The sequence below is a fragment of the Alosa alosa genome, chromosome 24 (assembly GCF_017589495.1).
Source record: "Alosa alosa isolate M-15738 ecotype Scorff River chromosome 24, AALO_Geno_1.1, whole genome shotgun sequence".
In the NCBI taxonomy this organism is placed as follows: Eukaryota; Metazoa; Chordata; class Actinopteri; order Clupeiformes; family Clupeidae; genus Alosa; species Alosa alosa.
The window spans coordinates 1,814,350-1,838,550 of record NC_063212.1 but is presented as its reverse complement, the minus strand read 5'-3'; the positions used below and the strand labels follow the sequence as shown (position 1 = coordinate 1,838,550).

At 42.4% G+C, this 24,201-nt stretch overlaps 2 protein-coding genes across 14 annotated transcripts in view; both read right to left on the bottom strand.

Moving 5' to 3' along the window:
• Positions 1-2,992, bottom strand: part of LOC125289380 (EH domain-binding protein 1-like) — a 30,375-nt gene extending 27,383 nt beyond the window's left edge. For 9 of the 13 annotated variants that reach the window (XM_048236162.1, XM_048236165.1, XM_048236171.1 and 6 more), the window contains exons 1-2: positions 2,571-2,992; positions 1,019-1,234 (exon numbers count right to left, since the gene is read on the bottom strand). In XM_048236162.1, the coding sequence (XP_048092119.1) occupies positions 1,019-1,051 (33 nt within the window). In that variant the 5' untranslated portion in view covers positions 1,052-1,234; positions 2,571-2,992. The remainder of the gene's footprint in view (positions 1-1,018; positions 1,235-2,570) is intronic. The other 4 variants (XM_048236172.1, XM_048236176.1, XM_048236170.1 and 1 more) reach the window with 4 other exon arrangements.
• A 361-nt stretch (positions 2,993-3,353) lies between these two features.
• LOC125289917 (EH domain-binding protein 1-like) lies at positions 3,354-22,711 on the bottom strand. The gene is made up of 8 exons (XM_048237023.1): positions 22,283-22,711; positions 15,077-15,134; positions 8,219-8,314; positions 7,154-7,207; positions 6,275-6,453; positions 5,042-5,175; positions 4,193-4,260; positions 3,354-3,365 (listed from the first exon to the last, which is right to left on the bottom strand). Exons 1-8 carry the CDS (start codon positions 22,384-22,386, stop codon positions 3,354-3,356), a joined length of 705 nt encoding a protein of 234 aa, XP_048092980.1. The 5' UTR covers positions 22,387-22,711.
• Positions 22,712-24,201: the final 1,490 nt, after the last annotated feature.

Here is a 24,201-nt window from a genome sequence, read left to right as displayed (position 1 = left end):
TTGTTGCAGCAGACGGAACGTGAACAGAACGCTTCAGTTACGTGCCCGGGGTAGCCTCCCTGTAGACCTTTTTTTTTTTTACAACTCCATTTAGATCTAGCCTTTTAACAGACTCTGTTATCACAGAAACCTACAATAAAGGTCTCCAAACAAACTATGCCCAGGCCACTATATCATCAAACTACAGCATATCATTTTGGACTGCAGGGTCACTGCCATGTCTGTTATTAACAAGATAATTCCAGACCTTAAAGCAGCACAGGTGGTCAAAGATGAGAATGATATAAAGGAGCTGAGGACGGAGAGGCACACTGTCCACACCAGGGACATGCACAGGAATTTTGAGAGGCAGTTGCTCTGACCTGAAAAAAGGGCACCCCTGAATCTGACTCTTTTCAGTGGGAATCTTGGCTTCAAGCAATACCCAAAATACTAGTGATAGGATTTACGGATTTATTTTGAATAAAATAATTAATGTGATGCATTACTTCCATCATTCACATTCACGAAATGTGAGAAACTAACTATCAGCAGACATGTAGCTTAGTTTGCCTAATGCCTACCAAAAAAATAGTAGCCTATACAGTAGGCTATGTGATAACGGGCTGCTTCTCTGCAAGCTATCTGTCTGATTATTTAGGCTAAACGTGGCAAACTCAGCCTGGATTTATGAAGATTTTAATTCATTTCATAAAACTTGATGACGATGATCGTTCGTTTGTTATACATCACAAACTCACCTTTTCCGACAACGTTGAGTCATCTCATATGACAACCGCGACAATCTCCTTCTAGGGCAGTTTATGCAGGCTCTGCTCTGGTGCCCGAATGGAAGTTAATGAGGCTTGGCGATTTTTTTTTTTATCTAGGCCTACGTGAAATTCTGCATCCATTGTACGATTTATTTATTTTCCCCATTGGAAGGGCAACATGAGTCAAGAAGGGCATATGGGCAGTTGCCCGGGCAACCTGAGCAACCCCCCTGTGCACGTCCCTGGTCCACACACACAAGCTGTACCTGTCTGCACAGCGTCGGGTGGAGAGGCCACATGGGGGGGTGTGGAGGAGAGGGCCGAGGGGTGAGGAGGCGTGCCGGGCCCAGTGAAGGACAGGGGTCTTGGTTTGGGGAGGGGAGGGATGGGGGCAGCCGCGGCCGTCCCAGCAGGGGGGCTGGGGTCCATCAGGCTAGGGTCACCGGAGCCCCTCTGAGGTCGCCGAGGGACATATATGGGTGCTAAGCATCATGGGAAAAGAGAAAAAAAGAAGAGGGAAGGAGAGAGAGAGAGAGAGAGAGAGAAGGAAGAGGGAGGGAAGGTATAGAGACAGAGATGGGGTAACAGCAGAAAGAAAGAGACAGAAAAGTGATGAGAAAATACAGAGAGAAGGAGAGAAAAGAATGCATGGAGAGGTGGAGTAAACAGAAAGCACTGGAAAAATAGGATGCAGGATAGAAAGACAAAAATGAAGTCTTTTCATTTCAGATTTATGGATAATAATAAGAAATAAATCTATCATGGCATTTACAAAAATGAATGGCCTTAGCTGAAATCTGATTAAACTAGAACACATGGCGTCTAGTTCATAAATAAATGGACTTCATAAATAAATGTCTAATGGCTGTTTACTCACTCAGTCTTGTTGCTCCAGCTTGCAACAATTTGTGTCAACATAATCTGAAGTAGTACTTTTATATGATGTCACTTCCTTAACCGTAAAGAGGCGGGAAACAGTCCCAAAATAGCCCCACACTTAAGCTCATGCTGTGTCTCTGAGGCAATAATTCAGACCTTGCTGTGGATGGTTCTTTAACAACCACAAATTACAGCAATTGTTATATCCACTCTGATACTGAAATCAGTGGGGGAGGGAGGACACTGCGACTGGGGAGATATCCTGCTGAGAATAGAAGTGAGGTGGTGTGAGAATGTGGAGTTGTGCACATCCCTTTAAACAGCAGGGGGTGCTTGTGGCCCCAGTAGAATGTCAAACTGCATGGTACCAGAAACTGTCTGCCTGGGTTGGGGGATGGGGGTCTTGCACCTGCTGTGTGTCTCTAGGCCAGCTACCATTCAGACAGAGCAGTAATTCACTGATATTGGATTGGTAAAATCATTTATAACATATGATTTTTAATATATGAACCACTAATTAATTGTAGTTAACTGCATTTCAAGTTAGGGAAAAGGGTCAGAAGTTCAAAAAATGATCAGAAAACACTAAGGAAGAGTAGTGAAAACATTTGCATAAAAGCTCAATGTCAACTGTGAAGGGAAGTATACACAATGTGTGTCCTGTGCTGATCAGGAAGTGAACTCACTCATCTGTTTAATGGATCTATTTCTGACCAGCAGTGCTCCAATTCAATCAGCTGATTGCTCCTATACGGTCAAGCGTTGCCAGCAGACTGAGATTGCTATTGCATTGTATTGCATACCATAACCATGACCGGTTTCAGATCAATGCATCTCAGGCCATAACATTACTCTTTTCCCTGATTTGTTAGAGAGAAAAAAATAATAACAAGATCACAAAAAACTTCAAGGTCCACAATGCACGGCGTGCCTCAATACCTGATCCAGCAGCTGGTTGGAAGATTTTGGGTAGGGCTGGAGGGTGGGCACGGACAAAGGCTGGCACAGTGAAGGAGTAGTGCGACGGGCGCGCCTGCTGGGAGGCACTGCCAACAGGGCCGGGGGCGGCGAGGTGAGGGGGCGGAGGAGGAGGGAAGAGGGGAGGGGCGGAGGGGGTGATGGAGAGAGGGAGAGGGGGAAGTGACTGGAGCTGAGGGAGGTTAGGGAGGGTGACGGTGAAAGCGCTCTTCCACTCCATCTCAGTGGGGGCTGAGGGCGCCAGGAAGAGGAGGATGAAGAAGAAGAGGAGAGGAAGGAAGGCATAGGAGAAAAGTGATGTGATAAAGACAAAAGCAATACAGAGATGGGGGACCCAGAGAGAAAGAGGGAAAGAAACAGAGAGGAAAGAGAAGAGATAGAGGCAGAGAGAGGAGAGAGGAGAGATAGAGGCAGAGAGAGGAGAGATAGAGGCAGAGAGAGGAGAGAGAAGAGATAGAGGCAGAGAGAGGAGAGAGAAAGATAGAGGCAGAGAGAGGAGAGATAGAGGCAGAGAGAGGAGAGAGAAGAGATAGAGGCAGAGAGAGGAGAGAGAAGAGATAGAGGCAGAGAGAGGAGAGAGGAGAGATAGAGGCAGAGAGAGGAAAGTTAGAGGCAGAGAGAGGAGAGAGAAGAGATAGAGGCAGAGAGAGCATTTCAGATAGAGAGGAGAGTAATCACATGTTGACTGAGAGGTGAGGAAGTGAGAAAGGAAGGATAGAGAAAGAGAAGAGGAAGACTAAAGAATTAAGAGGAAGACTAAAGAATGGAGAGTGATGGCGCTCAGATACTTATTTCACATATTAAACACTTAAAGTAAACAGCAGAGGATCAGGTAATCTATGACCCGCAATGAACAAAGCTGGCTCAAACAAGTTAATTTAGTAGAGATACTGTATCCCTTTAAAGCTACTTTATATTACTAGCCATTTTTAATTCTGCACAATCTTTTTTCACAAAGTATCTGATTAAATCACAAGATTTCATGGGTGACTGACAACATCAAATTCTCCACATTAATATTCATTGTGTTTCGCAAATATAAAGCCTCAAACTGTACTGAACAGTTTCTATGTATTGTAATTACAGCCTAATTTAAATGTTAATTAACCAACAGAATGTAAAACAGTGACCTAAAGCAGACCACTGCTGAGTACAGCTTGGCTCAGTATTTCGAAACTAGTTCAACTAAACATGAATATTAACGTTTCAAATGAACTGATAAGGGCTGCACAGCACAGCACAGCAGCACAGCACAGCAGCCCTTATTAGTTAAGGGCGCAGCAAAGCAACGGTTGAAACACTGCCATGTGCCCTCTGGAACTGTCTAGTTAGCCTTGACTTATCACAACTCATACATATATTGTATAAACGAGATCAAAACAATGGAGAACATGCTGAGACAAGTCCAGGTACTGCAGGGAATGTTTCATCCACTGGTGCTCTTTTAATACGCCCTTTTATCTCAATGGCTTTTGGGTCTGGAGAATGGAGCGATGGATATGGAGGGGGAAGTGTGTGTGTGGGGGTGGGGTGGGGTGGGGAGGGGAGGGGTAGTGGGTGTGAGGAGGGCAGCAGGTATTTACCTGTGTGTCGTGGGGGTCTGGGAGGGAGGAGGGGGTGCTGGAGACTCTTCTTGAGGGAGGAGGGGGTGCTGAGGAAGAGGAAAGGGTGATGAAGGTGAGGAGGAGAGGAGAGAAGAGGAGGGGAGGGGAGGGGAAAGAAGAGGAGAGGAGAGGAGGAGAGGAGGAGGAGAGGAGAGGAGAGGAGAGGAGAGGAGAGGAGGGGAGAAACCAAGCAGGAACAGTGGAAGTCAACAGAGGCTCAGAGTGAGAACCATAAACTTCAGAATGCATATCTATCTCATTTAAACCATCATCTTATGATCCATCATCTTATGCAGTGGAAACACTAACAGCATGTTTTGATGCCCCTGACAATTCTCAGATAGAGGTTGTGTATTGAACACTAAACCACAAGTAGTGCCAATATCCATACTACATTTAACCATTTACAAGGGAGTTAATATGAGATCAATTAGACATCATATAGAAGGTGTAAATGCATATCAGACTATGTGAATGTGTGCTGTGAGTACTGGAGTGTGTGTGTGTGTGTGTGTGTGTGTGTGTGTGTGTGTGTGTGTGTGTGTGTGTGTGTGTGTGTGTGTGTGTGTGTGTGTGTGTGTGTGTGTGTGTGTGTGTGTGTGTGAGTGAATGCAGACACGTATGTACAATCTACATATTGTCCACTGCACCTACACTGTAACTCTACATGTTCTATATGTAGTCTACGGCATGTGAATGCTCACATCTGTGTGTTTGTGCGTGCACATGTGTATATGCCATACACACTGTACACACACTCATCTACTCTGCACATGAATCTACTGCCTTACACATGGCACACTTCCACACATGTAGTAAGAGCCCTACCTGTTGCAGGGCTGGTGGTGGTGGAGCCTGTGCTGGCTCTCTTGTCCTCCTCCTCATCACTGAAGTCGTCCAGGTTGCCGATGTCTGACTGCTTCAGGCTCATGAGGCTGGCCAGACTCTGCATGTCTTCATCCCTGCATGGAGAACATCAGCAAATACGCATAAATAATTGATTATTTCACCTCTATATGTGCCTTAAAAGACGCCATTGTATATGCAAACAGAACGCACATGAGTGAAAGCGCATTCTGCCTATAGCAAGGCTATATATGCACATCCACATTCTGCCTATAGCAAGGCTATATATGCATTTATGGGAGGGTGGAGGGAAAAGTGGGTGTTTTGCACAAAAACATGGAAGGAGAAGAAGAGCGATCGATTAGGACATTTTGGAATATGTATGAAAACAGTGCAAGACTATACAAAATAAACTGCAAAAAGGTGTTATCCAGATTGTGGATAAATGTGTCGACAGCAAAAACTTTCAGACACAACATGACCAGTATTCAGAGCAACAATTAATTATGCTTCTTTGTACCATGTCAAAAGAAACCTTTACTTTGATGAGCGCTGTTTACCTGATGAAGAGAATGCTTAGTGAATGCTGATATTATACCACTAACATGTTTGTAATTATACAACTGAACATTTACCTGTATGTTACTGATACATTCTTATTAGTTTGTTTTAGAGTAACACATCTCTCCTTACTCATTGTGGTGACTTGTCAGACTCATTGCTGAGACAAGTGAGCCTACAGTTCAGTAAGTAGAGAAGTCAAAAGGCTTCCCCAGCCTCCTCTCATATTACAGACTTATATCACAGTGTCTGTGAGTCCCATCTTGAACAAGCAGGGTCAGCACCACTGTACTGTATGCCTACTGCCACCATTCGTAGCTGAGAACCAAGCACTTGTAAAAAACACTCTTGACATAATACTTGACAGCAGTCTGGCTGTACAGTAGCAGTGGTGGGCTCTGTGCAGATAGGGTCCATTCATCTTTGACATAAATATCCATCCTGGGTTTACCACTAGCAGATATATTATCTTGGTCTGTACCAATGCAGATCATTCTTCTTCCTATTTTTACTCCTTTTTTGTGACTGGCTGAGGTCTACGTTCACTGAGGTTACTTGGTGGTTATGAAACTGAACTGAACTTGGTTATGTGAACTGTAACTGTATCCGCCATGTTTTTTTTTTAGTTCTTGTCACATCTCAGGTTGTACTCACGTTGCTTTGCCCTCCTTGAGGAAGACGCAGGAGAGCGTCAGCTTGAGCGTGGCTTCCACCACCTTCACCGACAGGGGCTTCAGTTTCAGCGTGAGCTCATACTGGGCAGGCGTGGCGCTGGCGTACCGCTTCATGTTTACGTCCACGGAGGCCAGAACCTTTCGGTGCCCTTTAGTCTCCTGGGAGTGGGAAGGACACTAGTTTATGATTGGGCGTGATAATTAGCATTCATTTTGACATCTACTGTATTCATGTCCACTGACATGTACATTCTTGAGAGATGGTCCAATGCTGCCCCCCCTTCATAAAGTGTCACCGCCTTAAACAGTTTGCCACAGCTTTGAAACCCAAACCCAACATTGGGAGTCCCTGCCACTTTCGATAAAAGCATCTGCTCAATCCCATTTACTTTACTTCACTTCGCTCTACTGAAGCTACGGCATGTAGCTCAATGTAAAAGTGCCCTGTTGTGTTTGACTAAAAGTGACCTGTCCCAAGGCATACTTCCCATGACTATGCATGCTGTAATGACAGCAAAGAAGTCAGAATACACAATGGTAGCACAGCACTGTGCTGTTAAACATCCAATGTTAGCACTGTGCTGTTTAACATCCAATGGTAGCACAGCACTGTGCTGTTAAACATCCAATGGTAGCACAGCACTGTGCTGTTTAAGACCCAACGCCCATGACTTTATTGGTGTCTTTCCTACTGAGATTTTGAGGGGGCTCTGGCCACTTGTAATCCTTGTGGGGGAGAGAGGACTACTGAGCATGTGTGGGTGTCTGTCGAGAATTTAAAAGACAGTGGAGGAAGGAGGAGGACAGTATTTTTGGCAAAGTGGTGCAGGGAACAGAAGAGCTGAGGAGACTCACTCACATTTTCAATGATAAATGTCCAGTCCTTGTCTTCAAACTCATCTGCATTTGGGTCCTGAAACAGGTGCATATGATTTTCAGTACTTATACACATTGTGTGTGTGTGTGTGTGTGTGTGTGTGTGTGTGTGTGTGTGTGTGTGTGTGTGTGTGTGTGTGTGTGTGTGTGTGTGTGTGTGTGTGTGTGTTAGTGTTAATTTTGTCACCTATTTTAATTTAGTCAGAAGTCTTAGTCTTGTGACCTAAATGTCCTTTTAGTCTTTGTCATATTTAGTCATTCAAATATAATTTTGTTAGTTGTTTTAATTTAACTAAAAAAGTCTCACATATTTTAGTCTAGTTTTAGTCAAAAGAAAACTAAAGGTATCTTAGTCTTAGTCAGTTTTAGTCAAAACATTTTAGTCTTCTTTTTTATAACAAATAATTTCTGATTACCATGTAGGCTATCTAGCATTGTGGCATAAAGCTTAGGTAGTTAGCTTTGCTAACTCGGCAAAAATACCCAGTGTTCTTTGTTCCATGTAGTTTCGTGTTGTTGCAGCCACAGGGTTGCAGCAACAGCACATAGACTAGCCTACAGGAAAGCTGTTGGCGATGAACTCATTCGAATATTTTGAAAACGTAACAGCTAGATATTCTGTCTTTCTCATTTTGTTGACCTAAAATGAAGAGAGATTTTATCTTAGTTTTATTTCATGCAAAACATTTTAGTCTCTTTTTTCGTCAACAATGATGCATCTTAAGATAGTCTTAGTCAGTGTTACAGTACATTGGTGCCGCCTCTGCCATCGCCTCTGCCTTAGTCATGAAAAAAAAAGGTCGCTGATCTAACATATTTCCTCCCTCGCCTTGTCTCGGATCTAAATTAACACTAGTGTGTGTGTGTGTGTGTGTGTGGTTCTTTCTTTAGCAATGCAATCAAATAAACATTTCATTAACTTACTTTTGCTCGTACACAAAAAAAGAAAATATGTACATTAATAGGGATTCATGCATTTCTTCAATATCATTTCATTCATTTTCCTTTTTTAAGAGCCTCAACAGTGTGGGACAGTGCCTTGGAGTACCTTGAAGAGGGTGACCGTAATGTCCACATTCTCGGGTGCCTGCCACACCACCATGCCCCGGTAGGGGTTCTTGATCCCAGGCTGCCAGCCATGCAACTGGAAGGGGAGGAGAGGAGAGGAGGGGCAGGCCAGGACAGAGATATATTAAACCCTTTAATCTAGTTTAGAAGGACACAGCGTGACAGCACTTTATTTCAGGGGCTAGTCACAGGGGTTTCCAATGTCATATTCCACTGCCATACATCATTGTGTTAGCATTTCAATCAGGATTCTAAATGAGTCTATGCTAGCTGCCATGGTGCCTTTGTTTTTATAGGTTTGACAAGAGTGGTTTATTGAGGAAACTTGTATAATGTATCCTGTTTCATGGGGCAACCCAGTCTTGTCTCGCAAGAAATACATCAGCTCTGACTGAGATCTAAAACATTTCTTCTAAACTCCCCTTAGGTGAATTAAATTTAAAATAAAAAAATAAATAATAAAATTATATTTTGAAATCTTAAAGGGATTCACCACCATTTTTGGGAAATACCGTATTTTCCGGACTATAAGTCGCACTTTTTTTCATAGTTTGGCTGGTCCCTAATTTTATAGTCAGGTGCTTAATTTATATATGAAAAAATATATAATTGAACATGTTTTTAAATGTTAATTTATATTAACTGACATGAACCCTATGTGAAACATTACGCCTACAGCCGCCAGAGAGCGCTCTCAAATCCACAAGTCCTGTGCACTTTCAGTCAGAGATTAGTGCTTGCACTATGCCTGAAACACACGTGCATACCTAAATTGTCAAATTATGGCAGGGATTCTATTTATAGCTGGGCCTCAGATTTTTGACAAATAAAAGCCAGTATAATTTTTGTTTCAATTTAACTCATAAAAGAGCTCTTCCTAATATTTTATATTGTTGGTTGGTATTGTTGCCAATGAAAAGTCATTTACACCATGAGTCTCCAACACGCTGTTCTCATTGCTCTCAAGCTAGTCGTGATGTCGCGACCCCTTCTGAGCTAGAGGCTGAAGCCTACATTTAAAACACAATTGTTGCTGCCAGGCATCAGCCTATGAATTTTATAAGAAAGTAAATCATGCATAATTTAAAAAATGACTACATTTAGGCTATCTTAGACATCTTTGGCTATAATGGAATAAGGTTTCCTTTGCAGCACAGCACACCTAATGAATGAAAGCGCCGGATACCTTATCTCGCAATAAGTGGATGGCAATCGAAATTCACTATGAAACTTAATAGTAAGCCATTAAATACCCCACAGATTTCAGTGGTCATCAGTCCCGATATTTAGCAATATAATCAACAGTCCAAACGTAAATTAAATCTCAAATTAAACATCTGCTTTTGACAACCTACCCATACCGCCCAAACTAAAAAGTAGGCCTATGTCTCACAATAAAACGCAAGAAATAAAGGACTATATTATAGCTGACTCGAATACAAGCCATGGCTAAATAAAGGTGCTGTGCTTTGCCCAGCCTAAATTTGAGGATTTACGAAGTCTCCTAAACATCCCTCACCTGTTATCTAGACATGCATGAAAACATTTGAAAACAAAACGCACTGCCATGTAATATTTGATCGCTGTTTTGCTACTAATTATCTTTCACGTAATGAATAACGCACAGAAAGTGAAAGTAGGCCTAATGTGCGCCCGCGGTCTGTAGCTGTCTGAAGTCATCCATGTTCTCTAATGCTATAGCCTAGGGCGGTCATGCTTCTGTATTTGCAAAATTCTGACGGTTCCTGATCGCTAAATGTTTGTTTTCCTTTCCTGTCGATAGCGGTTGATGTTGAAGCACCTAGGCTATAATTTTGACTTCAGCGTGACAAATCCTGCTGAGAGAGAGAGAGAGAGAGCAACGAAAAGAGAGGCACCCCTAAAGTGTTCCTACAAGGGTGTGTCTCTGCATGGGGTTTAATTGAAGTCAGAGTTGGTCCCAATAGTCCCGGAATTCAGGCCGCCCATTATTATATTAATGTCAGACAGGGTACAGGGTAAAATGTGTGGGAATCTCTCTCGATTATGATGGCTAGATTTTATGTGGACTTTTATTATTATGCTTAATACTAAGTAATAATTTATTCAAGAATACCCGCAATTCGCTGGAATTTAGACCCTTTTAAATGTGCATCTTTTTTTCTCTCACCGCCTCTCGGAGGTGGCCAGCCAAGCAATTGTTCTGCTGTATGCCAGCCTGTGCCAATATATCGCATTAAAATGATTGATTGCATTGCATTCTCCACATTTTAGCTACATTTTCATGTACCCCACATCAGCATTTGAGTTCAGTGATTTTTTGTAAATTGCTTTTACAATTAGTGTCGGGTCTTTGTCAGCAGCCTTCGGCTTGCCTCTTGCCACTATTCACTCCTTCTTCTTCATTAACATTCCCTGTAGAATTCTCAATATTTTTGGCCTCAATGTGTACAGTTACATAGTCTGTCTGTTCTTAGTCTTGGATTTTGTGAAATACATTTCTAAATATCACCTGCTTGCTGCAGCTTCGGGTCTGCATCGCCAATTTAAACCCGTGATCTTTTTTCTCTCTCGAGCATTTAATCTGCTGCCAGCTTGTATCTCCATCGTCGTCCAAAAATGCTTGATTGCATTTGCATTCTCCACACTTTTAGCTACATTTTCATGTACCACATCAGCATTTTTGTTCTGTGAATCTTTTGTAAATTGTTTTACAAATACTGTTTATTGCCATGGCTTGCCCCAGCTTAGGTCACGCCCTTTTAAAACTGTCTTTTTCTCTATCGTGGAGCATTTAATCTGTTGCCAGCTTGTGCCTCGCCCAAAAATGCTTGATTGCATTGTATTCTCCACATTTTTAGCTACATTTTCATGTATCATATCAGCATTTTTGTTCAGTGAATCTTTTGTAAATTGCTTTACAATTACTGGCCTATAGGCCTATCGCTTCGGGTCACGCCTAAACGGCATCTTTTTCTCTCTCATGAGCATTTAATCTGCTGCCAGCTTGTGACTCCACATCGCCAAAAATGCTTGATTGCATTGTATTCTCCACATTTTAGTAACATTTTGGTGCACCTCATGGCATTTTCTTTCAGTGAATCTTTTGCTTTGCAATTACCTTCCTGCCCTCCTCTTGGCTGCCTTCACTCCTTCATCTTCATTAATCTTTTTGGCCTCAATAATCCAGTTACATAGTCTCTGTTTTTGGTTTTGGATTTTGTGAAATACATTTCTAAATAAATGCTAATTTTTGTAGTCCTTGCTAACTTATATATGTTTTTTTTCCTGCTCATGATGCATTTTTTGACTGATGCTAATTTATACTCAGTAGCGACTTATAGTCCGGAAAATACAGTACACTCATTTTCCACCTTCCCTTGAGTTAAACAGTTGAGTTTTACCTTTCTCCAGTTCATCCAGCCGTCTGGCAATACCACTTTTAGTCCGGCAGCCATGGGGTCAGACCTGGCTTTGTCAGTTATTTATTCATTTATTTTTGCTTAGACTTATTGACTTGCGGTGGCTCTTTAATATTTAGGAAGGTGTCCAGTGATATCCCTTGGGAAATTTCAATTTAATTTCCCCTAAAGCCCTCTGTGCCGAAATCATGAAAAAAATAGGAAATACCTCTAATTTCAAGGTGAGTACACATATCAAAAGCAAATCAACTCAAATAGAATGTACTAAAAACAGTTTGCCATGTGATAGTTTTCAGGCAATACTTCATGCATTCAAATTGGGAAAATGTAACCCTTTTCTATGTCAAATAATGAATTCATAATTTCAGATATCTCCTGTAATAATTTGGAATATGTACACATTTCCTCTAGTATTAGTTTTGAGCAGTTCTGGCTCATTTGTTCGTGAACATCCTCGCATAGTAACTTAAAACATGCACAGAACATTGTGCAGGGCACACCATTAACCCGGAAACTGCATCTTAGAGCTACAAGGGGTTTCACTCTTGCAGCCAAGTTTGACATTTTCTGATAGACTGGTTGGGCTCAGTAACGAATCAATGAATCCTTCTTCAAATGGCAGTTGAATTTCCAACTTAAGTAGCATTGCTTGGTTTCAGGCTCCATGACTGTGAACTCTGTACCAAACTAAAAACTCTCACTTTAATATCCAAGTATATATACTATGTCAACTAGGGATGGGAATTTAAATATTTCAGTCGAGTGGAATCAAAAATCAAGCCTGGAATATATATTTGTTTTAATTAGTCAGACTGACCTGTGTGTATTATTAGGCCTTAGTATTTTAATGCATGTCTATAGATCAATACTTAAAAATGAATATTCTCTTTTTGAATGACGAGGTTAGGCTCTGAGCATAGACTACTACTGCGATAAAAAAATAAATGTATATTTTATGGAAACTAGAACAGTAGTACAGAGCTAAAGTACATCAGCTAAAAGAGGGCAGTGCAGGCTAACAGTAGTCAGTTACATAGCTGTGTAGTAAGTAAACCTCCCTCCCAACACCTTAAGAGACGTGCTAGTGAGAGATGCTAGCACTTGGATGAGTTTCCTCTCCCACTTTGAGAATGAAATCTGCACTTCAGAAGCACTTACATACACCAAACTTTCCAGTCTTATACCTAACCATATTCAGATGGCTTTTACCGAGGGGGTTGTTGATATATTATTCCTAGCCTGATTTCTGAAATTTTATTCCTAAGAACATGGCGAAAATAGTTTTTTTTTTAAGGCTACTGGCAATATTTTCTGATTTACTGAATTACTAAAAGAGATATCCATAATTCCCTGTGTCAAAGACTTTTCATCTAATATGTCAACACAATGAAAAAGTAATTTTGAACCTGGCTTTATCAAATGTTCAGATTTAGCTTTTTTAAAGTTTATGCAAATCAGCACATATTTAATTAGATCATGCCTAATTTGCATATTTGAACATTAAATTACAGAAAACTTGCAATACATTTTTTTTTTTTCATATTAATGTAAGTAATCAACTAGGGAAGTTTCATAGTGACATCTGCTAGTTAATTTTTTCACCCTATTCACCTGTAGTGCCTCGCCTTATATTCAACACATTGAACAAGAAAGGCTGAATATCGAGAATTGCTCAAGGGATATCACCGGGCACCCTCTAATCTTATTGAGTTACCCCTTGGCAACAAGAAACAGCAAAAAAAAATTTAAGCCACAAAACCAGGTTCACCTAAATTATGGCATTTGGCTGCCGGACTATTTTAGCTCCAGCCTGGCATAGATCATTGAATCGGATAATACCATTAGCATCTCGCCTGCTAGCATCACGCTTTAAAGTGACTAAGATTTCTGGTAATTTCCCTAGTTAAAACTCGTCTCTTCTCAGGTTAGTGTAATAAGACTAATGGAAAATGAAAGGTGGCGATTTTCTAGGCAGATTTGACATGGAACTATACTCCCGCCAGACTCAGAGAATGGCTGGATGAACTGGGGAAAGGTACAGTTGCAGCTACAGGTGCAGCGGACGCAACACGAACGCAACGCAAACGCAACGCAACGCGCCTGGTGTAGCTTCCCACTAAGACTGATGTTTTGTTTGCATCTGTATTGAGGTGTTTGTCATTTAAAATGTGCCAGACTTGATACATATACAATTTGAAGCACATCTGTTGCTACAAGGTAAAACACTGATTTGAAAAAGTTGGTAGCCTAGGCAGAGTGTCACATGACGAAGAGTTGGGATTGTTTTTTTTGTTTGTTTTTTTAAGAGTTTCACTGTCTATCGAGCTAAATTCTGACAGTTGAGTCAGCTGGTGTTTCAGGATGGTGAGTTATTTGTAATTGAGAAGATATCTGATTCTTCTCTGAGTTTGATTTAAATCGAAAAGATGACAACTCTACTAACTTTAGTTGATGGAGAAGTTCAGATAATAATTGTTTTTATGTGTGTGTGTGGGAGGGGGGGGGGGGGTTAGAATATTGTTTATTCTTCTGGTGAGAAGAAAGACTGCCTTGCTTTGCATATTTCAGAGTTATACGTGCAAAGCATTTCTTTGTGGATTTGATAGTGGATCTGAAGCTTCTATTTGCATAATTATAATGTGTGTATGCCACATATTATGTGGGTTGAATTACACTTTAACCCAAGACTTGTGTGAATATACATTTATTTACTCGATTTAAATTTAACAGGTAACATGTAGGCTACATTATTAAAGGTGTTGGAATAACAATTTAAAAATGCAATATCTATATGCAGATCATTTTACTACACTGAATTTAAGAGCACACAGAATGAAAGAAAAACTGTGTTTAACCCCTGCTACCACACTAGTTTTCAATTTGCCAGTGCAAAAGACTAGGAGAGATGAGGTGAAGAAGAAGTGTTTTCTTTGTTGAGTAGCACTCAACTACATTCTAAAGAAATTCAAGCTTAAGATACCCTACAAATAATGACTGTTGTTACTCTTGCAGTCAGGTCTATAACGACTTTGACCCAGTGAACTCCACACCTTTGTGTGGAAGAGGAACCCTCTCAACAGTCTGAAGGGATTTCACACTTGAACAAAACACAAGCACCACTCCACTGCCTGATACCAAACACTCGCTACAGCTAAAGACTATGTTAATGCTATCTTGTGTTTTGAATTTAAGCCAAAGAGTAGCTTCCCTTGTTAAGAGATGCTATTTAAGATAACAGGCAGTGGATCTACAAGGCAAAGTAGCGTGTGCAAGTGGTTATTAACTTACTGTTAACTCATGTTAACGCAGGTCTGAAAATGAAAGTCACATGCATGTCATCACATACAGGCCTAACATGTAATGCTATTATTGAAGCGACAGCTGCAGGCTAGCACAGGAACCTGAAACGTTGAGGGGTACATTTGGATTCACTCTACCTTTGTGCAAATGCGTCGATTTCGTCTGGTCCAAACCACCCTCAGTTTGTCTGGTTGCCTGTAATGACAATGCAACAGATTGACAATTATTAGTTGAACGATGGAAGAGACTCAGTGACATCAGCAGTAGCCAATTTTCAAAAACATAATTTTCAAACTCTAATATGTAACCACAGATAAATGGTGCTAAATGGTGTTTTGGCAAAAGCTCTCATTGGACCACATTAGGAAGAGAAAGTATCGATGTGTGATGTGAAGTTAACCATTTGACAAGTAGCCTAGGTTAGCTTTTAGTAGGTTGTTGCTGACAAAACTGAAATGCATTGGACAGAGTGACAACAGGCTCAGTGCAATACCCTTGACCTTGCAAAACTGTACTAATATCTACTGTCCCTGAACTGTTGACAGGTTTTTTGTCTTAACACAACTCACTGGGCAACCTCTTGCTTGTGATAGGCGTGTACTCATACCTCCATGATGACATCACAGTCCTAGCTACACAACACAAGGGCCACCTAGAGACACCCACGCAACTCTACAACATTCCTCCTCCTCAAGAAACACAGCACAGAAATACAAAACAAAACCCAAAAACGACATTTCCCTGATGACACGCGCTTAAGCCCCTGGCACTGCCAGACATGTGGATTACAGCTGGAGGATCAGCCCTATGTGTCTGTGTGTGTGTGTGTGTGTGTGTGTGTGTGTGTGTGTGTGTGTGTGTGTGTGTGTGTGTGTGTGTGTGTGTGTGTGTGTGTGTGTGTGTGTGTGTGCTTCCGTGTGCATGCTGGTTTTGGCTTCTGGGTTACTCGACTGACCCACATAGAGCAGGAGTCAGGAGGATTGGCACTCCTCTACATGAGGATACCGGCCAGGGCAACAGAGGGAGAGGACAGGACAGGAGAGGAGAGGAGGTATGAGGTCTGCTAACCCTAATCAACACCCCTTTGTCTCACTTTCACAACAAAGTGTTTCAGGAAAATGACATGATAACAGGAACTCCATGGGTTGGCGGTTTGATTTACAGATCACCAGGCTTTGTATTTAAGCAGCCAGTCCCCATATGCACGGAGCTGGTAAATGGATTAACACTCGCTAATTAGGGATTTGACACAGGCGACGCTGGACGGCACGTACAGACAAAAGGAACATACTCAGCTTACGAGCACTGAGAGAGACACACCCTAAAAACACACAGACGTGCGCACGTGCACTCGCACATGCGCGCGCACACACACACACAAACACACACACACACACACCAAGTCACTGACCTATAACAGCACTCATATACAGTGGCAGCCCACAGTGTCCATGTTGACACAGTCACAGCCTTTTTAATTGACACGGATAAACACACAGTAGGTAAACTCCCCCTCAGTCTCTCTCTTATACACACGCACACACGTGCACGCACGCACACACACACACACACAATGCTGGAATAGGAATTCCTGCTATTCAGTGAGATGGGAACCATTGTTGGTTGCGGCGCGGGGCAGTAATGTGGGTCTTATGACGGCCCCTATGTGGACCATGAGGCATGTGCAATATAAGAGATCAGATCAGAGCGGCAAGGCCACAGCACACAGGGAGGAGGGCAGGTCTATTCATCTGAGCTGTGGTCTGAATGAGAGTGTGAGCGTCTTTCTTTAGCTCTAGATTTTGTCAACCAAGAATGACCAAGATCAGATATATTACAGCAAATTATACATGAATTGCTTAATTGTGGATTTTCAACTGAGTTTTTTGTCTGCATTGACCTCAGTTGTTTACTTTTCTACCTGTTTGTGCTGTTCCTAACTCTCGATGGCTGCCTGGAGGTCTCTTTAGAGCTTACTGTCCATCTCTCTGGCCCCCATCCCCCCAACCCCACACAGACTCTTTGTGTGTAGTCACAGTGTGGTGTGTTTGTGTGGGTGAGTGTGTGTGTGTGTGTGTGTGTGTGTGTGTGTGTGGTGTGTGTGATTGAACGTGTGAATGAGTATGTGTCGGCGAGAGGTATGAAAGCTATCAGCAGAGACTTGTTCTCCCTTCCTTCCTCTGCCGTTAGCAGCCAGCAGGTCTCTAATGGTGGGTGTGGCTCTACCTGTGGTAGACTCGCTGATGAAAGCTGTCTGCCTGACTCAGAGGCATCTGCGATTCTATCTCTCAAATCAGCTCAGAAACCACAAACCAGAAATATTCCATGATCCTATAATCACCCATTTCAATTCAATTATCCCTTTAACCCTGCAGAAGTCTTCTGAAACTGTAACAATTATTAAGACATAATTAAGAACTGACAAGCTGACCTCCCTTGAACCTCCCTGAACTTTTCTTCTTCTAGGAAACCTTGTGATTGCAAACAACAAATCACTTTGTACGTGTACATCATTCATAAACTTTTAATTATCTGTTCATAAAAAGATCCTCCTGCCAAACATTTGACAAATATTTCAAACAACACACTCATTAGCTAGGCAACAACATGCCACATAAAAAATGGAATGAATTGCAATATTTGGTCACATTGCTCACTTGGGACTATGGGAGCGTACAGTACGTTTTCTACCACTGTTGTCCCATGTCACATCAAGTTACTCCTACAGCCTTACTGTGGGATCAGATTTCTATCTGTAAAGACGTCTGTGATAGAGTAGCCTATAGCATGACCAGGGGGTCTCATGGGTAGGTACCTCTTAATCAAGTTGCAGGTCACTTATATAGCAGCAATGTGGATTGGAGAGAAAGACAAACCTAAAGAGTGAGTATGACTGACTGACTGTGACTGTGAGAGCAAGTGTTAGAGCGAGTGATTGAGTGACCGAAAGAGTGAGGGGCTGGATAGAAATAGATTTGGCAAGCGGCACTGACTGCAGGACTGCTCCTGAGTAAGAAGCAGGGTGGGGTGGGGGTTGAACCCTTCAACCCTGAAATATTGAAGGAGGGGGTTAACTGTAATAGTGACGCATAAAAATAGTTGCATTTTATCTGCAGCAGTGCAGCCACCCCTGCCCAGAGTAGAAAGGAAACATATGAGCTTAAGATAAAGGCAATAAGAGCATAAGTGAGACAGTGACACAGCACAAAGTTCTAATCCAGTTAGAAAACTCATTTTGGGAAAGAGTCAACATCACAACAATGTTGATGAGCATGTATGGAAAAAGTTAATGCTTATCAAAATTCCAAGGATCTTACTCACTGACAATACACTTACTGATATAAGTACTAACCATAACCTTAACCTTGCGGTGTATATCGCTTTGCTAAAAGTAAAAGTGCTTAATGATTTGCTGTAAGTGTAAAATGTCAACATCATCAAGCATTCTGAAATGCTGAGTCCAGACTAGGGGAAAAAACCCTTAAGTCATCCACGAAGCCCATCATAGAGATGTCGGGACAGCTGAACGTGCCTCAAATGACCACACAGTCTGGTCAGCCAAATGACCACAGAGCCTTGCGACAGAGGTGACCACCCCACTGCCCTTCATACAACCATAGGCCCATATTAGCCACCATGACAAGTCTGCTCTGGGTAACGCTATGGATCACTGTTAAAGATCTCCTATGCCCAAGAGATCACATGTCAGACTGTGGCCACTTCCCAGAACAAGGGAGGAAGGCCCAGATGGACTGGCTGGCCAGCAGGAGGTCATGAAATGGCACAGGCTGCACTAGGTGCCCAGTGTGGTTCCCTAAAAGAAACGTTGTATCACACAGTTCTACACTATTCATTCACTCCATGTTTCCTGTGCTTGCTGCTACCTCAGGTAAGTGCATTGCAGGGCAAATGGAGGTCAGGTTTAGGAGTATGAGTTGTCATTATGAATAGCTATTAGACATGGAGCTCTGATTACAGAAATGGTGCTACATAAAAACAACAATAAACTTTGCCCCATTTATGGCCACTACACCAAGTGTCTTTGTACACTATAATGTAAGCTTTAGTAAAGTGTATAATTCAATATCTATACTTACAGCCTGGACTATTGAAATGCATGGCACTTGCTAATATTTCCAAACCTGTTAAATTGAAGGCTTATATTTAGGTATTTTTAAATTATGTTCACTGCACCTAACAATGTCCATTCACTCTTCTGTTTTTAAAGTCTTTAAAGACACAGTCTGAACCCCCCCCCCCCCCCCCTCCATGTTATGCTTCTGCATGATCAGTCCATTGCAATAGCCAGGGCCAGCTATTCCACATTTCACACATTCCTACAGGCAGCTAACATAAACCAGGGCTTTGCCAAGGCTACTTCCCCCTTATGTAATGTTCGTTAGGCTGGGATTGCTATCGTGTACATTTGTTGTGGTTGCCACCAGTCCAGACATGCCCCCTATTCACTCTTAACTAAGAGGCCTCTGTGTGGTTATAACACATAGTGCACAATGCCAATGCACACATGTGCATGACATTCTGTGAACACTACCACTGCACCACTAAGTAACACAACACACTTGTACACCACTAAAAATGATGCAGATGTTGAGATGTAGAGAAAATGCTGTAGAGAAGAACACATGTATTACACATGCAGAACGATCTCAGAACTCTCAGAACTAGGAACTACAGATACATAATTTACAAACGTCATTTACAGGTCGGTCCCCTATTAAATTGAATGAATCTGAGACACTTTGCACCGTACACTGATTAATCCACAGATTAACCCACTCATGCAACATCTGTGGCTAACATGCCTGCAGTAATAAAAGACATGCAGCCACAGGGCCAAGGAAATGACTAACACATTAAATGGCTCCTAGTGCACTTTCGAGCTATGGCATAACAGACAGAATCTTGTCAATACAAGTGTTCCATGGGATTGCATGTCTCTAATCTTGGCATGTCTAGCAATCTCTAGGCTATGCGGCAAGAGGGCTTCGAAGTTTCTGTCAAGGCAATGCGTTTCAGCACATTTAGACTCGGACTCTGCATAGCCTAACAGGCTCCTGTAGGAACCTCCGGAGATGGGTGTGTAGGCTGGGGAGAGGTGGGTGTGTAGGCTGGGGAGAGATGGGTGTGTAGGCTGGGGAGAAGTGGGTGGTGCTGCTGTTGAGGCTCTGAGAGATGGGACTGGGGGGTAAGCATGTGTCCCTGCAGCTAACGTGAATAATCTTAATGGAATTGGAGGCTACTCCCACCATACTGTGTCTGCCAGAGGACACAGGGAGTTCAGCTCACAGCCAGAGACAGAGGGTTGGAGGACAACGTGTAGTGGTGTTTATAGTTGACTACACACTGTGTTAAGGGGGGAAGAGCAGCACAACATATGAGACTGCATACATGGTGCTCTGGCAGAGTTGTAGTGTGCAGGAAGCATGCTGTTAGCAGAGAGTATGGATTAACAAGTGGCCCTTTGTGTATGTGACAGAGAGGTTTTGTGTGGGTGTGACTCTCTATATGTTTGACATGTGTTGGAGTGTGTTGGAGTGTGTGTGTGTGTGTGTGTGTGTGTGTGTGTGTGTGTGTGTGTGTGTGTGTGTGTTTTTAGTGTGTCCATGTACCCATGCATCTATGCATATACATAAACAAGTTAATGCTCAATAGCTGCAACTCTCAGTGAGATTATTTTTTTATGTATGACTGACTGCATGGCTGCGCCATGCGGTATCGGATTTTTAAAAAAGGCATTCAGAACATTTGATGATGGTGGAGGTTATTGTAATGTTTATAACAATACCAGTGTTGACGAGTGTACATATTGTGAATGTGGATAATACAGTGTGATTATTGAATGTTAAAATTGCAATTGGTGAATAAACTCTTTTGAGAGGTGAATAAACTCTAATAAGAGGTGGATAAAATCTATTTCTGAAATTTCAGAGGTGGATAAACTGTTTTCTTGTGTTTAGCCTCCACTACATCCCTGTGTTTATGTGTGAATGCGTGTGTGTGTGTGTGTGTGTGTGTGTGTGTGTGTGTGTGTGTGTGTGTGTGTGTGTGTGTGTGTGTGTGTGTGTGTGTGTTGCATGTGTGTGTGTTACATGTGTGTGTGTGTGTTGTGCGTGTGTGTGTGTTGCATGTGTGTGTGTTGCGTGTGTGTGGAGCAGCTGCACTAGTGCTATGCTGCCTATGCGTGCATGTGCAGAGGCATGCGTGTGCATCCACGTGTCTGGGCATCTCAGTAGCACATTAGTCCACTTGACTGCATCCCCTCCCTGTGAATCAGCAGCGGCTGCCATACGCCACACACCCTATGTTCCTCAGCAATCACATAAGAATGGAACAGATCAGATCCTAGGCAGACATGGCTGTGGCATTCCCCAGCCAAACAGCCACTGCCCTGGCCACACCGAATCTCTGCCCTGCATCCAGTCATCAGGGCTTACTCTGGATCTCTTACGGTTAATAAATGCTGGGTTGATGGGTGGTTGATCTGGCCAGACGTCAGTGTGCAAGCAAAACAAGAGATCGCAATGAGACTATGAGACAAAATTAAACGTATCAGTGCTAAGGAACACCAAAGCCAAAGGTGGTCACAACATGATATTATGTGCCTATGATAAAGGGGAAGGCGCAGCTGCTACAAAATGACATGACATTTAGACATGACTCCGATATCAGCAAAATAGTTTAGGTGTCAAGAATGTCTACAAAAGTTCATAGACATCAACAGGAGATCTCCAGAATATCATATTACATTTTAACTATCAGAGTGAGGGAACAAATAAAAGTAGCTACGTTCCGTCAGTGAAGCGCAAGAACACACGTCAGTGATTCGAACAAACGGCTTCGTAGGCTATAGACTACTATTATTCTATACCTGCTGACACTTGACGTAGGCCCTATCCGACAATTTGGTAACTCTAATGCTAATGTAGTTGATGATGTCTGATTCGATACCATGCCACTTCCGTGTGACGATGACCAGAGCATCGTGAAAGCATGATGTAGCAAGTGTAGGGTGCTTGTGTTGGATAGTGAGACAACTTTCAATAGATAGGCTAGTATAAATGACAATGATGAAGCTAGGATTCTATCTACATAATTTGTTACCGGGGTGGTTGCTTTCCCATAGAACTGGCAACCACCATTCAAAAGCGTAGTCTACACAATAAGCTACTCACAGCACTCGTATTCAAAACATGTAGGCTACTCAATTGGAAAACGTCATCCAAATAATGTCATTGTGACAAGAGAAAAAACATTGTTTACAATATGGTCTTAATAAATTTCAAAGTTCTGTCAAGACACGCAGGTTCTCAGACATCACCCACCATTTATTCGTGCATTCTACCACCAGTTCCTGGTAAGTCGCAGCAAACTGAAACTTCGAAGCCCTCTTGCCGACGCGCTGAAGTCTCTTCCATACCGAAGTCATGACTGCCGCCGATTTAGCCTTGTTTTTCACGGAGACCCGGTGGAAGACATGGGCGAAGTCAGTTTAGCCTTGAACAGTGCCTTGGTGTCCTCCTTCCAGAACTAAGATTCCACTGGCAACAGCGGCGCTACAGTTCGCAGCGCGCAGTTCACTCACATGTACCGAATGTCAAGCAGTGCAGTAGGCTACAAAACACGCACGCTGCAGCATCTGAGGAGGCGTTCACATCCAACTTCTCTCCGCACACTCACAGTGTAGGGCTGTAGCCTATCTCTAGATACTGTAGGCTATTTCATATTTTACCATTGTAACATCACACATTTAATTTTATGGCACTGCATGAACATGAAAAGAATAGACTTATTTTAGGCTACAGCGTAAAAATAGACCAAACAAACCTGGTCTAACTTCAGCCTAAAGAAAAAGCGCCTAAGCATATTGTAATGTCATAGTGATTATGAACAGAGGAAGATATCGCATATAGTGCCTTCATAGGCTACTTATGCTTATTTATCATGAGTTATTGCTTGGGGAAACCATTTGTCATCATGAGGCTTAATGCGTTGAACGATTTGTTAAAGGAATATGCCCGCCAGGATGGCATGTTGATGACAAACTGCACACAACCTGCGTCAATTGGGTATTTAGAGTTAGTAGAAAGAGTATTTATTATTTTGCTTTATTGCTTTCAAAAAATAAGTCCTGTCCGACAGTCTGAACGGAGAGCACATTATTTCTCCTGCATGCGCAATGCTGTGTATTTATACTCTGTCAGGTGGGCCGTCTATAGACACCGACAGCTGGGTAGAAGAAACCAAACTAACATTTAGTCCTATTGGCAGCCAATGTTTTTGACTCCGACAGTCACAGTTGTAATGTGATAAAGATACACTAGTCCATTTATCCTGTATAATTCTGGTCCCAAAAATATTTGTGCATAGCTCTTTCAGTAGCCTAGTTTTGTCAAAGCCTTGGCACACCAGTTACATCTAGAGAGGGATCTTGAGGCTCTTCTCTGTGAGCTTCCACACTACCCTTGCACTACCATTCTGCCAGTATCAGCTTGTTAGCCCTCTGTGGAAAACCAACAAACAAGAACAAGTACTGAGTGGGGTCAAGAAACTCACTGGAGAGTCCAGATATATTTTTGGCATCATTATTTCCCACAAGGAAACCACAGAGATGGATCATTGCAGAGGCTAACAAAATGACGGTTAACATCCGCTATTAATCCAAATCATTGTATTTCATCTGGAGATATGTTTCTCAGGAAATAGAATAAGCATAAAACACAGTGTTGAACACTTATCACACTTATCAAAGTTAATGTTACAGTGCTGATAATATTTGCAGTGTTAAGTTTATTGTGCTGAAGATTGCTTTGAATGACTGAACATCAGAATAGTTTTGAGGAGAGAGTAATCTCCAAAGCACATCTGATAGAATAATGAAATGACGTGTTAATTAATGTTATAATAACTTTGTGGTTAGGACCATGTTAGTTGTTCTTAATCATATCACCGACTGCATGAGAGAAGTCAGAGACAATGATGCAGACAAATAGAGAGAGGGAGAGAGAGAATCAGAGAGAGAGGGAGGAGAGAGAGAGAGAATGGGACCCCAAGTATGTGACCTCACCACTTTATCCCTGGAGAGCAAGGGCAGCTGGGAGATCATCTGGAGGGTCCATTTCCCCGCTCTCAATGGTCCACTTCCTGTGAGTTAGACGTTGCTGGACTTCCTGTTTTCCAGCTGCAGGGAAGCAGATCTCTGCCCCAGTGCCACCTGGGAAGGCAGACCGTGCCAGGGTGGAGG